The following is a 13,361-nucleotide window of genomic DNA, read 5'->3' on the forward strand; positions in this document are numbered from 1 at the left end:
TTTAGATTTCTTCCCTAGATTTAGAAATAATACTTAACAACCCACAATGGGGTCTAAGCCAGCACCCAATAATCAAACTCATTCATATTTCTGCAACAAAACATGAAGTCTTGAAACAGCCTTATTTTAGTTGAGATCCAGGTTTGCAATCAAGTAGGTTAACATCAGGTCAGGTTTTACTGCCAATTCCCACTTTCAGAACTTTATGGATTTTGGATTCGATTGTGGACCTGAACAGAAAATACAGAAATAAATCAGGCAAAAGTTTTTAGGTAATTTTACTCTTAGCTAAAAAGCAGTATGTCATTTAAATATTTTTAAATATTGTCTGCTATCTCTTGAAAACTTTACAAATTTCAAGATAGCAGTAGAAATTATATTTAAATTGTTTTCTATAATAAATTACACATAATAGCTTATTCATGTATAAAGAAAATCAAACACTTTTATTAATATTACGATATGAAATGAAAGATTTAAATGCATTCATATTGAAAATGGTGAATTTCTTCCTTTATAGTACCTTCTAGTTAAAAATAGAACAATTATTTCCACTAGTTAATAAAATCTTGCAATTGCACTGTAATTGAGCACCATCAGGAATGCGACTGGCTAAAAATAATGTGTGAAAGTTTGGACTATGGGGTAATGAAAATTCAGCAGGTGGACAAATCCCTCATTTCTCTCCTCTTTCTGTTGTCTTATGGTTTGGAAAAAAAGGAATCAGAATATTTATTGTAACAAATCTTATAAATCCCTTATAAAACAGCACATGGAGTTAAGCAACAAGTAGATATGCAAATTCCAGCTCCACCACTTACTAGCTTTGTGACCTTAGGAAGTCACTTAACTCTGAGTGCCTCATTTTCCCTATCCACAAATGGGAAAAATAATAGTACCTAGTATACAGAGTTGTTAATGAGAACTAAATTCTAAATAGAAATAAATAAATTTAGTGACAGGAAGAGTAAGAGAAAGAAGATATATTAAAAAGAGAAACAGGTGATATTAATAAATATTGGCAAAGTTAGAGCAATACTACCAATAAAAAGTTTCTGTGATCTTGTATCTCTTTTAAACCCAGACTGGCTTAACAAGGAATTTTTAAAATAAAATAAATGCTCATCTTGCATTTTATTAATTGAAATACCATGAATTCGTACGCTTCTATATACTTTTTGACTTCTATAATGACTAATGATAATTACTGCACTTTATAAAACTCCTCAAAGGCCTCAAAGAAAGTTTCTGGGAAAAATTCTAATCAGTAGTTTGCATGTACGGTTAGTACTCAGTAAATAATAATATTTGCTAATTCAAAATATCTAATTCCCTCACCAAATTAGATGGGCCATCCATCAAACATCAAGGTATTAAAGATAAACCACCTTGTCAGCTACACAATCTGACCAAGAAATGCATGAGACCTTACCTATCTTCATCTTTGTCATAGAGTTGGTAATAATCTCCACAGCCATTCCAAAAGGTGGTCTCCACAACTTCTTGCCTTCCTCCTGTGGCTCCACTTTCTGGGGTCACTTGGTTGTTTTCTGCTTCCCTTTGTGTAACTCTGGAGTAAGGTGGATCCATGTACATGCAGTCATGTTCTCCATCATAGTCTTCACATTTTATTAACAGGTCTTCAGAGCCATTTTCCTCAACTTCCAAAGCTTCCTTCCACCTCTGAACATTTCTTTGTTTGGCTTCATGCCTATTAATACCTGATTCTTGGTCCACCTGGCTTGAACTTACCAGTTTTCTGATTTTTGGTCTCACTACCTGTTCAGGAGAACTTCCCTGGCTATTGTCCCTTTTACTGGTGTTTTGTTCACTACAAATATGCCCTGGAACACAGGCTGAATCTTCAGTTGAATTTTCTCTCTGTCTTTCCTGGCTACTATTATTTTGTTTCTTTCTAACAACTTCCTCTTCAGAAGAGGACCTCTGAAACTCCTGGTTGTTTAGGTGGATAAACTCAGCATAGCCATCAAAACTTTTCACTAAAGGTGCTGATTCTAACTTTTCAAACTCTTCTCTTATTTCACAGTTAAGAGAGGGAACTAATGGTGAAAGATCTGCGTATGCCTCTACCTCTGCATTTTCCAACTCAAACACTGTACTGCCCAATGCTTCTTGATATCTACCACCTTCCACAACTTCAGCAGAAAGCTGAAGACAGTCATTATCCTCTCCAAGTTTGCCATCTGGATCGTAAGAGTCAGTTTGAGCCAATGCAATTCCATTTTGGACACCTAAACCATTGCAAGCTCCTGGTGTATATTCATCTTCAGAGTGATTATGAAGATCTGTATTGCTTCCTATGGTCACTCTAACTTCTTCACTCTGATGTTCTGCAGCAAAAGATGGACTGCTCTCAGTGGTCTGATTCACTGCTGTACCAGAAGTGGGAATCACTGTCTCACTCCGTTCAAACAAAGATTCACTGGGTAAAGAAGAATGAATGTGATCCAGTGGACTGGAACCTTCACAGAGAAGAAAATAAAACATAATTGGAGGGTTTAATTTAGATAATATTTTATTTAATAGAAATCATTTAAGTAGAAATCTTACAAATTATTATCTACTTGAAAATATGGGTCTCTGGCAATTACTTCTATGCTGCCTAATTTCACTGGTAAGGCAAACTGTTTACCCATCACTTCATTTATGCCACTGTGTAGCCTGCCTCTCAATATTCTCTCTCTAACATGTCTTTTGCAGGTTTTTCATCTAAATTCCAATAACTAAAACCTTCTGGCAATGACATGTAAGGGAGAGGATACTGAGAGACCATAAAACAAGAGGCATAAGTGGAGTCATTAAGGTAACCAATGGTGTTCCAATGATCTTCAAACCCACCTTATTTAATCACACATAGGTAAAAAAATCTTCAAAATTACCTATTACAGAAATAACAATAGGTGACAGATCTAGGAGAAATGAGACTTTACTGTGTTTTATTGTCTATTCAGAAGACTCTATCTGAATCTCTAGACATATAACATTAGATTTTTATCTCAAAAATGATTAAACTATTTTTAAAATAATGAACTAATTTTACGTTAGAGCTATAACTTGAAAACAAAACAAAACAAAAATGTCAATATGCTACAAAAAATTCCAAGAATTAATATTAATCCCTCCCAAATGCTTCCAAAAAACTGAAGAGGAGGGAACACTTCCTAGATCATTCTATGAGGCCAACATCACTGTAATACCAAAGCCAGATAAAAAACAAAAAAGAAAACTACAGTCCAATATCCCTTATGAATATGATGCAAAAATTTTCAACAAAATACTAGCAAACTGAATCCAACATCACAGTAAAAGAATTATATAGCACAATCAAGTGGGATTTATCCCAAGTATGCAAGGGTGGTTCAACACTTAAAAATCAATTAATGTAACATACTACATTAACAGAATGAAGGGAAAAAACACATGATTGTCTCAAATGAAGCAGAAAAAGCATTTGAAAAAATTCAGCATCCTTCTTCTCAAAATACTTAAAAAACTAGGACTGGAAGGGCATATGATAAAGGTGATATATGAGAAACCCACACATAACTAACATCATACTCAATGGTGAAAGACTGAAAGTTTTCCATCTAAGATAAGGAACTGGCAACACTGTTATTCAACACTGTACTGGACGTTCAAGCTAGAGCAATCAGGCAAGAAAAAGAAATAAATGAGACACAAATTGAAAAGGAAGAAATAACACTTTCCCTATTTGCAGATGACACAATCCTGGGAATAGAAAATCCTGAAATACACACAACAAAGCTCCTAGAACTAATAAATGAATTCATCAAAGTGGTGGGATATGAGATCAACATGCAAAAATCAGTAATAGCTCTATACAATAGAAATAAAAAATACAAAGAGAAAGTGACAAAAAATTTCCACTTACAATAGCAACCAAAATAATCAAATAGCTAGGAATAAATTTAACCAAGGATGTAAAGGACTTGTACAAAAGAAATTACAAATCATTGCTAAAGGAAATGAAAGAAGACCTAAATAAATGAAAGGGCATTTTATGTTCATGGACTGAAAGACAAATATTGTTGATATGTCTATTCTACCAAAGTGATCTGAAGATTCAATGAAATCCCAATCAAAATTCCACTGGATTTCTTTGCAGAAATGGAAATACTAATCATTTCAATTTATATGGAGGGTAAAGGGGCTCCCAAATAGCCAAATCACTTTCAAAAAGAAAAGAAACATTGGAGGATTCACACTTCCCAACTTTAAATGTTATTACAAAGCTACAGTAATCAAAACAGTGTGGTACTGACACAAGGACAGACATAGAGCAATGGAATCAAACTGAGAGTTAAGAAATCCACCCTCACTTATATGGCCAACTGATTTTTGACAAGGGTACCAAGTCCATTCAATGCGGAAAGAATAGTCTCTTCAACAAACGGTGCCGGGAAAACCAGATAACCATATGTAAAAAAATGAAGGCGGGTTCCTATATCACATTATATACAAAAATTAACTCAAAATGAATCAAAGACCTAAATGTAAGAACCCAAAGTACAAAAACTCCTAGAAGAAAACAGGGATGCATCCTTAGGACTTTGTGTTAGGCATGGTTTCTTAGGCTTTACTAAGAAAAGCAGGAGCAACAAAACAAAAAAACTCAGATAAATGGGACTTCATACAAATTTCAAACTTTTGTGCAAAGGACTACATGTCAGTAAAAACACAACCTACTGAATGGGGGAATATATTTGGATACCACATAGACAATGGTTTAATATCCAGAACATATAAAGAAATCCTACAACTCAACAACAAAAAGACAACCCAATTTACAAGTGGGCAAAAGATGTGAAAAAAATTTCTCCAAAGAAAATATACCAATGGCTAAAAACAATGTGAAAAGATGCTCAACATCACTAGCAATCAGAGAAATGCAAATCAAAACCACAAAGAGATACCATTTTATACCCAAAAGAATGGCTACTATTAAAAAAAAAAGTGTTGGGAGAAGATGTGGAGTAATTGGAACACTCATTCATGTAGTGAAACGCTGTACAGCCCCTGTGGAAAACAGTTTGACCATACATCAGGAAGTTAAATAAAGTAGTAGTATATGACCCCAAAATCCCACTTCTAGGTATATATCCAAAAGTACTGAAAGCAGGAACTTAAACAGGTATTTGCACATCAATGTTCATAGCAGCATTATTCTCAATCGCCAAAAGATGGAAGCAACCCAAGTGTCCATCAACCAATGAATGGATAAGCAAAAAATATGGTATGTACATACAATGGACTATTATTCAGCTGTAGAAAAGACTGAAGTTCTGAGACATGAAAACATAGATGAACCTTGCAGACATCATGTTGAGTGAAATAAGCCAGACGCAAAAGGACAAATATTGTATGACCTCACTGGTAGCAAGTAATTAGGACAAGCAAATTCACAGAGTCAGAAACTAGAATACAGGTTTTATCAGGGGATGAGGTGAGGGTAGAGAATGGGGAATTAATGTTTAATTGGTATAGATTTTCTATTTGAGGTGATGGAAAAATTCTGGTAATGATGGTGGTAGCAGTAGCACAACACTGTGAATGTAATTAACACCAATGAAAAATACATTAGACTGTGATTAAAAGAGGAAATTTTAGGTTGTACATATGTTACTAGAATAAAAATTTTTTAAATCCATATAGGACTGTATAACACAAAGTGAAACCATTAATTTAAACTATGGACTACAGTTAATAGAATAATTATAATATTGTTTCATCAACTGTAACAAAAGTATGATACTAATGCAAAGTATTAATAACAGGGAAAACTGTATGTGACAGGTAGGGTACACAGAAATTCTGTATTTTCTGCGTAATTTTTCTTTAAACCTACAACTTTTCTAAAAGAAAAAAAAAGTCAGTATATAGGTTCTTTTTGCCATAGTTTATCAGAATTCTGTAATGTAAGTAAAATTATACTGGTTAGATGAACTACTTTAAGCATGACTATTTTTCATCACCAGCAATTTATTAATTAAAAAAATGAAGATACGGAGACATACAAATATCTGTAAGTTATTAAATATTAGTTGAAGATAACTTCAACAGAATGACCTCAGCCAGTAATTCAGATTCATGTATATAAAGGGCAGTAAAAATAATCTAGAATTATTAAGTTTGCTCAGGATAAGAGGAAGGAGACACTGGAGACCAAAATATACAATTATAGTACATGGCTATCCACAAAATACTTTTTTCAAAACACCAAATAATTAAGAAATTTTAATTGAATAATTGAACACTACTTGACATCTGTATGTTACAACATAAAACAATATACCAAACTAGCCATGCTAAATTATTTAGAGATAAAATTAAAACAAAAGAGCTATTTAAACATTAACAGGCAGGGCAAAATATACTCAGTTCACTTTTTTAAAAAAACATCATTTCTGTTGATAGATGAGGATTTCCTCTGGTTAAAGATTTGGCAATGTAATCACTGCCATGCCAGTACACTTATATTTTAATGATTAGCCTTATTCTATTTTCTTATATGTTTAAATGTAATTAAATTCAATAACAAATTTGAAACAATTTCTTGATAGGAAATATATGGCATTTATACTCATAAGACACACATAAAACCCACTCCCAATTTCAAATATTGTAAGTTCAATTCCTACATAATTATTAATAACCATTAAATAATTACATGTTACATACCTGAGCAATTTTCCTTTGGAACATCATCTAGCTCCAACACTTCATAGTCATCACGAGCTTGACCTAAGCTTCTTTCATGCCTGATCATACATGGTTTAAAACTGACATACGCATGTCTTCTTCCATATCTCCTGCCTGTAATTGTCTGATACCCTCCTGCTGGTTTGGGCCAGGCAGACTTGCCAGATTCTTGATCCATTGCTGAGGAAAAAAAATTAAAAAATAAAAGAAGTTACAGTAATGACCTCTATTCTGGTGACCAGTGGGAGAAAAAATTGCTTCCATACATATGCAATTATTTGTCAAATCAAATGCTGTGAATGCCAAGTACACCTTACTAATATTATAAAACAGTACTCATATTCAAACATTTGAAAGGTAAATATGAAATATTATGTAATGAGAGTTATATGGCCTCTTACCAAATCAAAGAAAAATTGGGCTTCTTTAAGGTATTTCAGACTTTTATAATGTAAGTTACCATAAAAGATTTTTCATGTGTCAAATTACTGAACTGCAAAAACTCTTTAAAGATTAGAGAATGATCTTCCAAATTATGTAGTAAAGTACTTTATATACAAGTGCTCAATAATACTGGTTGAATGAATTACTAGCACATCATATGATGGTTTCAATCACTTTAAGAATGATTAAGTTCCTGTTAAAGGTAACAGGTAACTTCTTTAAATGGTTATCTGTACTTGCATAAAGAACCAACCAGAACACAATAAACTAGACCCCAAAGATTAGTGTCAGATAAAAGTCTCCATAAAGAAAACAGCTGTGGGCCAAGTCAAACCAACGCTACCCCCTACCTTTTTAAATCATCAATGGTATATATTATGGTAAGAAAAGCCATCAACAATTGAACAAGTTGAATATTAAGTTTTGATGACGAAGGGATATATAGTATTAAGAAGTAGTATCTTTTATTAAGTAGGACATTACTATATATATAAAGTATGAGTGTGCTCAATTGGATTTTACACTGTAGGATCTAAACAATTTATTTTCTCAGAGTATATGTTATAGTCAATAAATGCAACAGTTACATATTTTTATTTTATTGTATTAGGTTAAGAAAGAATTATAATCACTTCCAAGCATAAAGGAGAAACAGACATGTATTTATAACATGCAATACCAGGTTTTAAACTATCTTATTTAATCTCCTGAACAACCTTATGAGGCAGGTATTGTATTCTATTTTGAAAATCAAAAAATTAAGGTTAAAATTACATATGCCTAAGTAACTTGTCCAATAACTCAATACTATGACTCCAAAACCAATGTTCTTAAACAAATCTTGCAAAGGAACAGTCTTCAGAATGGAAAGCACAACAGAAACCAAGGGAGTGTGGAAAGAAAATACTAGAACTTGTATTTATATTTATTTTCATATCAAAAATTAGAAATTAAGCTTTATGAATATTTAATAAATGGAATGAAATACGCCTTCAGTAGTAAATCATATGTTGTCACATGGTCATATGTCTTGTATGGTACTCAAGATATATGGAGGGAAAAACAAGCATACCTCAATGTAGAGGAATTAACAAGAACAACTTCCTTACCTGTTGGCTCTTTTTCAGCGTACTGTGACATATATGGAAGTTTTCTGGTGCCCAGTTCAGAGGAATTATGGATGTGATTCAGTTTTTACTCACAACAGATAAGTGGCAGAAGATTCCTGCAAAGAAACCATGAATTGAACAAAGTATTAATAATATAAGCACAAAACAAGATGGCAAAACTGATACTTATCCTCCTAGTACAAACTGTTGGCTCTATAATAATTTAGAAAAATACAATCTAATCTGACAAATCAATCAAAATTATCAAGTTGCGTATTTCAACTACAGACCTACATCTGCTATTGATGAACCCTGACCTAAGTATGCATCATTTCTTACAACTGCCAATGATAACAACACATATATAATCTATAAGGAAATAAGGAAATACGTTGAGAGAAGTGCTGACTGGGGGTGCACGACCAAACTTTTTGGGGGTCTGCTAAATTATGCTCTTTACTTCTCCATCAAGTGCTACAGCTCAGTTAGGCCCAGTATTATTAAAAGAAGTTAAACTTCAGAAAACAGAATTTAATGTGCATAAAAATGATGTATTTTTTCTTTACAGTAGTCAACTGACCTTTCAGATAATTTAATCCCAAATAAGAACCCATCAAAATTAGGAAAAATTACAATTTATCATGTAAAAATATAAAAATACCTCATTTTGAAATTAATCCTAATTGAGAAAATACAACCGGTGCTTTTTTGAAAGGCTTAGTTTTTTTATTTAAACAACTTGTTTTCACTTTAGCTATTGCTAACACTTATTACTAACTAAAATTTTTAGATAATAGCTCTGCAAATGAATTAAAATACGTTGGGTTATCTGTGTGACCCGGGACAGCCAAATATTAACATACATAATACACAAACACAAATTACAAATTGCAGGTTTTGATCATCTAATATATTTGAATCAGTGACTGATGGTGAAGAACAGCTAAAAGGAAAAGGAATGTCAAAAAAATAATCTTACCATACTGGCAAAAACACAGGCTCTAATTAATATTTCTTCAATAATAAGAAAAATAATCTGGAATAACTTGACTCTTAACAGATTCACAGTACAGTAATTGGCAAGCTTAAAGGGTGACTGTGGATTAAAGTTCATGTAACTAGTATTTTATCCAAAATCTTTACTTCATAATAAGGCCTAAGTCCTCCATATTTTAGGCACAATTTTCAGTGCTGGGGATATAACAATGAATAAGACATATTCCTGCCCTTCTAAAATTACAGTATGGAGTTCAGACACTAAATACAATAAATATATATGTTGAATAATATATACAATAGAGTAAAATAAAGCAGGGAATAAAGACTTGCTGAGGATATGCAATTTAAAATAGGGTGGTTATGGAAGGCCTCACTGAGAAGGGATCAGTGAGTAAGAAAGTACAAAGTACAAAGATCCTGAGGTGAGAGGAGGCCAGAGTAATCAAGCAATAGCAACAAGTCTGGGATGGAATGAGCAACAGAAAGTAATAGATGAGGTTAGAAAATTGGGAGGTGGGGGAAGAGATGGGGGTGAGGGTGAAATAGGACAGATCACATAGGTCTTTGTAGGATAATGCAAGAAATGTGGGTTTTATTCTGAATGAGATGGATGTAAAACCACTGAATAGTTCTAAGCAGAGAAGGGATATTACCTAACTTCTATTTTAAAAGGAACTCTGGCTACTCTGTTGACAGATTGAACCAGAACAAGGTCAAAGGCAAGAAGACCAGTCACAAAGCTACTGAAAAACTGGCAAATGGTATTGGTTTAGACCAGGGTAAAAATAGAGACGGTGAGAAATGGTCAGATTCTACATATATTGTAAAAACAGAGCCAACAAAATTTACTGGTTGATCTTATGTAGGGTATAAGAGAAAATAAGGAGTCATGATTGACCCCAAGTTGTATAGTCTTGGCAATTGGAAAATGGAGTTGCCATTTACTGATGCAAGAAAAACTGTGGAATAAGTTTGAAGCTATGAGCTATAGCTATATATAGCTATAGGCTAAATATGCTTGATACTACTCTTCTTTTTGTATACTACCGTAAAAGAAAAAATAAACTCAGAATTAATAACTGGAAATTATGTAAAAGCACAACGTAAATTATATGTAATCAGAAACAGACATTTTGACCACCCAAAGGGCTTATATTTAAGTAGTTAAAAACTGTATTTCCAATTTCTGTTATGGTAAAGCCTCTACCTCACCAAATATTTACAAATTATTATGCTGTTAAAAATTGTTACAAACTATTTTTTAAGGACCCTATATAGAGACAGAAATCTGTAAAGAAGGAATTGGATCAGCACATCCCCAACAAAATAGACCAATATTTTCTATGGTTTCCTGGACATGTAATTTGCTAAAGGAATAATAACAGCAAAAAAGATCACAAGGGAGTCAAAGACAAATTGAGAAGAAAGAAAAAAATATCAATCTATTAAAAAACAAAATGAACAATATTCCTCAAATTTACCTACCTATAGTTAAGGTCTCCAATTCAGATGTGGCACAAATGAGAAGGTCCCTGCTCACCCCACCCTCCTTTGAGATGCACAAGTCACATCAGTTCCGAATAAAGAAAAAGCAGAGATTTATTTCCATGTCAATGGGCCAGGAAAAGAAAGAATAGGGATCTACAGGAAAAATAGAAAATTCAGTATTATACATACCAAAATGTAGTAAATTTCATTTGATGATGATAATCACAAAATGTGCTCAGAATAAATTAATATATCTGTAATATTTAGAACCTGAGATATATGTTAACTGCTAAAAAAAAGAAAAAAGAAAGGCAAACACGTATGAGCGGGGGAACAGGAGATACAGAAAACAACTACAGCAAAATGTTGAAGCAAGATGATGGATACATGGAAGTTCTTGTACTCTCAAGAAATTTGCTTGGAAATTCTCATGATAAAAATTTTTTTAAAGTATTTTCCTTTTGTCTGTGATCATCTGTTTGTTGAAGTATTATTTATATATAAAATAAAGTACAGAACTCTTACATACACATTTCAATAAATTTTATACACGTATACTTCCGCTTAACTACCACCAAGATCAAGATACAGAGTAGTACCATCACTTCAGTAGGTTCTCTCTGCCCTTTCCCAATCCTTACCTCCTCCCAACCCAGAAACAGCCATGTTCCTGAGTTCTAGAACCCCACACTGGTTTTTCCTGTTTTAAATTTCACACAAGTAGAATCATACAGTATGAAATCTTTTGTGCCTGCCTATTTTTACTTAACATGTTTCTGAGATTCATTCATGTTGTATAATTATTTAAACATACCAAAATTTGGGTATATATTCTCCAGTTTTTGACTGCTGTCCAGGTTGACTCTAATGAGTAAAAAACTTTGTACATGTTTTTCCATTTCTCTTGTATAAATATTATCTGGAATTTCTCAATCACAGAGTAGGGCTATCTATGCTCAGCTTTAACAGATACTGCCAGTTTTCCAAAGTAATGAACCAATTTACATTCCCTCCAGCAACATACAAGTGTATCAGCTGTTTTACATCCTTGTTAACACCCAATAGTGACAGTCTCTAATTTCAACCATTCTGGTAGTGGTATAGTGATGCCTTATCGTGGCAATTCCCTAATGAGTAATAATAGAGAGTACCTTTACCTATGCCTATTGGCCTTTTGGATAATCTCTTTTGTGAAGAACCTGTTCACCTCTTTGCATATTGTTTTAAATTGGATTCTTCTGATTTCTGACTTATAAGTTACACTTTTTTTTATACAAGTCCTTTTCAGATTTATGTATTACAAAGACCTTGTAGTCTGTGGTCTGCCCCTTCCCTTTCTTAATGATATACTATTAGATAGAAATTCTTAATTTTAGGTGGTCTATATCAATTTGGTGTCCTATTTAAGAAATCTTTGCCTATCCTGAGGTTATGAAGATGTTCTTCCAGATTTTCTTCCAGAAGGTTGATACTTTTAGCTTTCACATTTAAGTCTATGATCTGACATCATCTTGATGATGCCTTGATTTGGATTTTCTGTTAAGTCTCAGAACCATGAGCTACTACATTCCCACTGTTTAAGCCAACCCATTGCATGGTGTTTGCCTGAGAGCCAAGGAAACTAAAACAATTATCTTTCAAAGCAAAAGAGACTTCGCCAATGTGATTAAAGTGAAGACTTTGCAATGAGGAATTATCGTAGATTATCTAGGTGGGTTCAATGCATTCACAAGGTTCCTTGTAAGAGGGAGGCAGGAGTGTCAGACACATGGAAGAAGGTATGACAATAGAAGCAGGAATCTTAGAGACTGAAAGATGCTATGCTGCTGGTTTTAAAGATGGAGAGGAGGCTACAAGTCAAAAAATGCATCCAGCCTCTAGAAGCTAGAGAAGACAAGGAAACAGATTCTCCCCTAGAACCTCCAGAAGAAAGGCATTCCATTTTTGACTTCTGTGAAATAAAAAAATTTGTGTTGTTTTAACTTACTACATTTGTGCTAATTTACTAGAGCAGCAACTGAAAACTAATACTGCGGGCAGTATTAGAAAATACACAGATGAAAAAAGAAAAGAGAAAAGGATATGAAACACTTAAATCAGTTCATCTATATGCTAATGATACACAAATTTATCTCTTACTCTGAACTCTCATAAACTCCAGACATGATTATAATTATGATGTAGTTTTAAAAGTCTAAAAGTCATCTCACCTACTTAAAAACCTATTTTTTTCCCCAAACCTACCTAGTCTTTTCCATCCTAGCAAATGAAAACTCCAGTCTTTTCAGGTGTGCAGATCACATCTAATCTGTGAGCAAATCCTGTCACCTCCAGCTTCAAAATATATCCATAATATGATTGGTTCTCACTATCACTGTTACTGTGTTCAAAGCAACGATCTTCTCTCACCTTATTTACTATAATATTTTCCTCTGATCTCCCAGCTTCTAACCTTATACCTCTACAGTCTATTCTGAAGCCAGCAGTCAGAACTATCCTTTTATAACATAAAGCAAATCATGACATTCTCCTTTCAAAACTTCCAATGACATCTCATCTCTCTCAGAAGGAAAAAAAAAA

General features: G+C 33.3%; 1 protein-coding gene across 2 annotated transcripts in view; it reads right to left on the minus strand.

The window, feature by feature from the left end:
* PJA2 (praja ring finger ubiquitin ligase 2) overlaps nt 1–13,361 on the minus strand; it is an 89,648-nt gene that overhangs the window by 44,508 nt on the left and 31,779 nt on the right. Inside the window, exons 2-5 of one of the 2 annotated variants that reach the window (XM_037802320.1) lie at nt 10,779–10,934; nt 8,295–8,410; nt 6,721–6,921; nt 1,433–2,483 (exon numbers count right to left, since the gene is read on the minus strand). In XM_037802320.1, coding sequence (XP_037658248.1) covers nt 1,433–2,483; nt 6,721–6,921; nt 8,295–8,325 — 1,283 coding nt within the window. In that variant the 5' untranslated portion in view covers nt 8,326–8,410; nt 10,779–10,934. The remainder of the gene's footprint in view (nt 1–1,432; nt 2,484–6,720; nt 6,922–8,294; nt 8,411–10,778; nt 10,935–13,361) is intronic. The other variant, XM_037802321.1, reaches the window with a different exon arrangement.

Source organism: Choloepus didactylus, chromosome 13, assembly GCF_015220235.1.
Source record: "Choloepus didactylus isolate mChoDid1 chromosome 13, mChoDid1.pri, whole genome shotgun sequence".
Taxonomy (NCBI): Eukaryota; Metazoa; Chordata; class Mammalia; order Pilosa; family Megalonychidae; genus Choloepus; species Choloepus didactylus.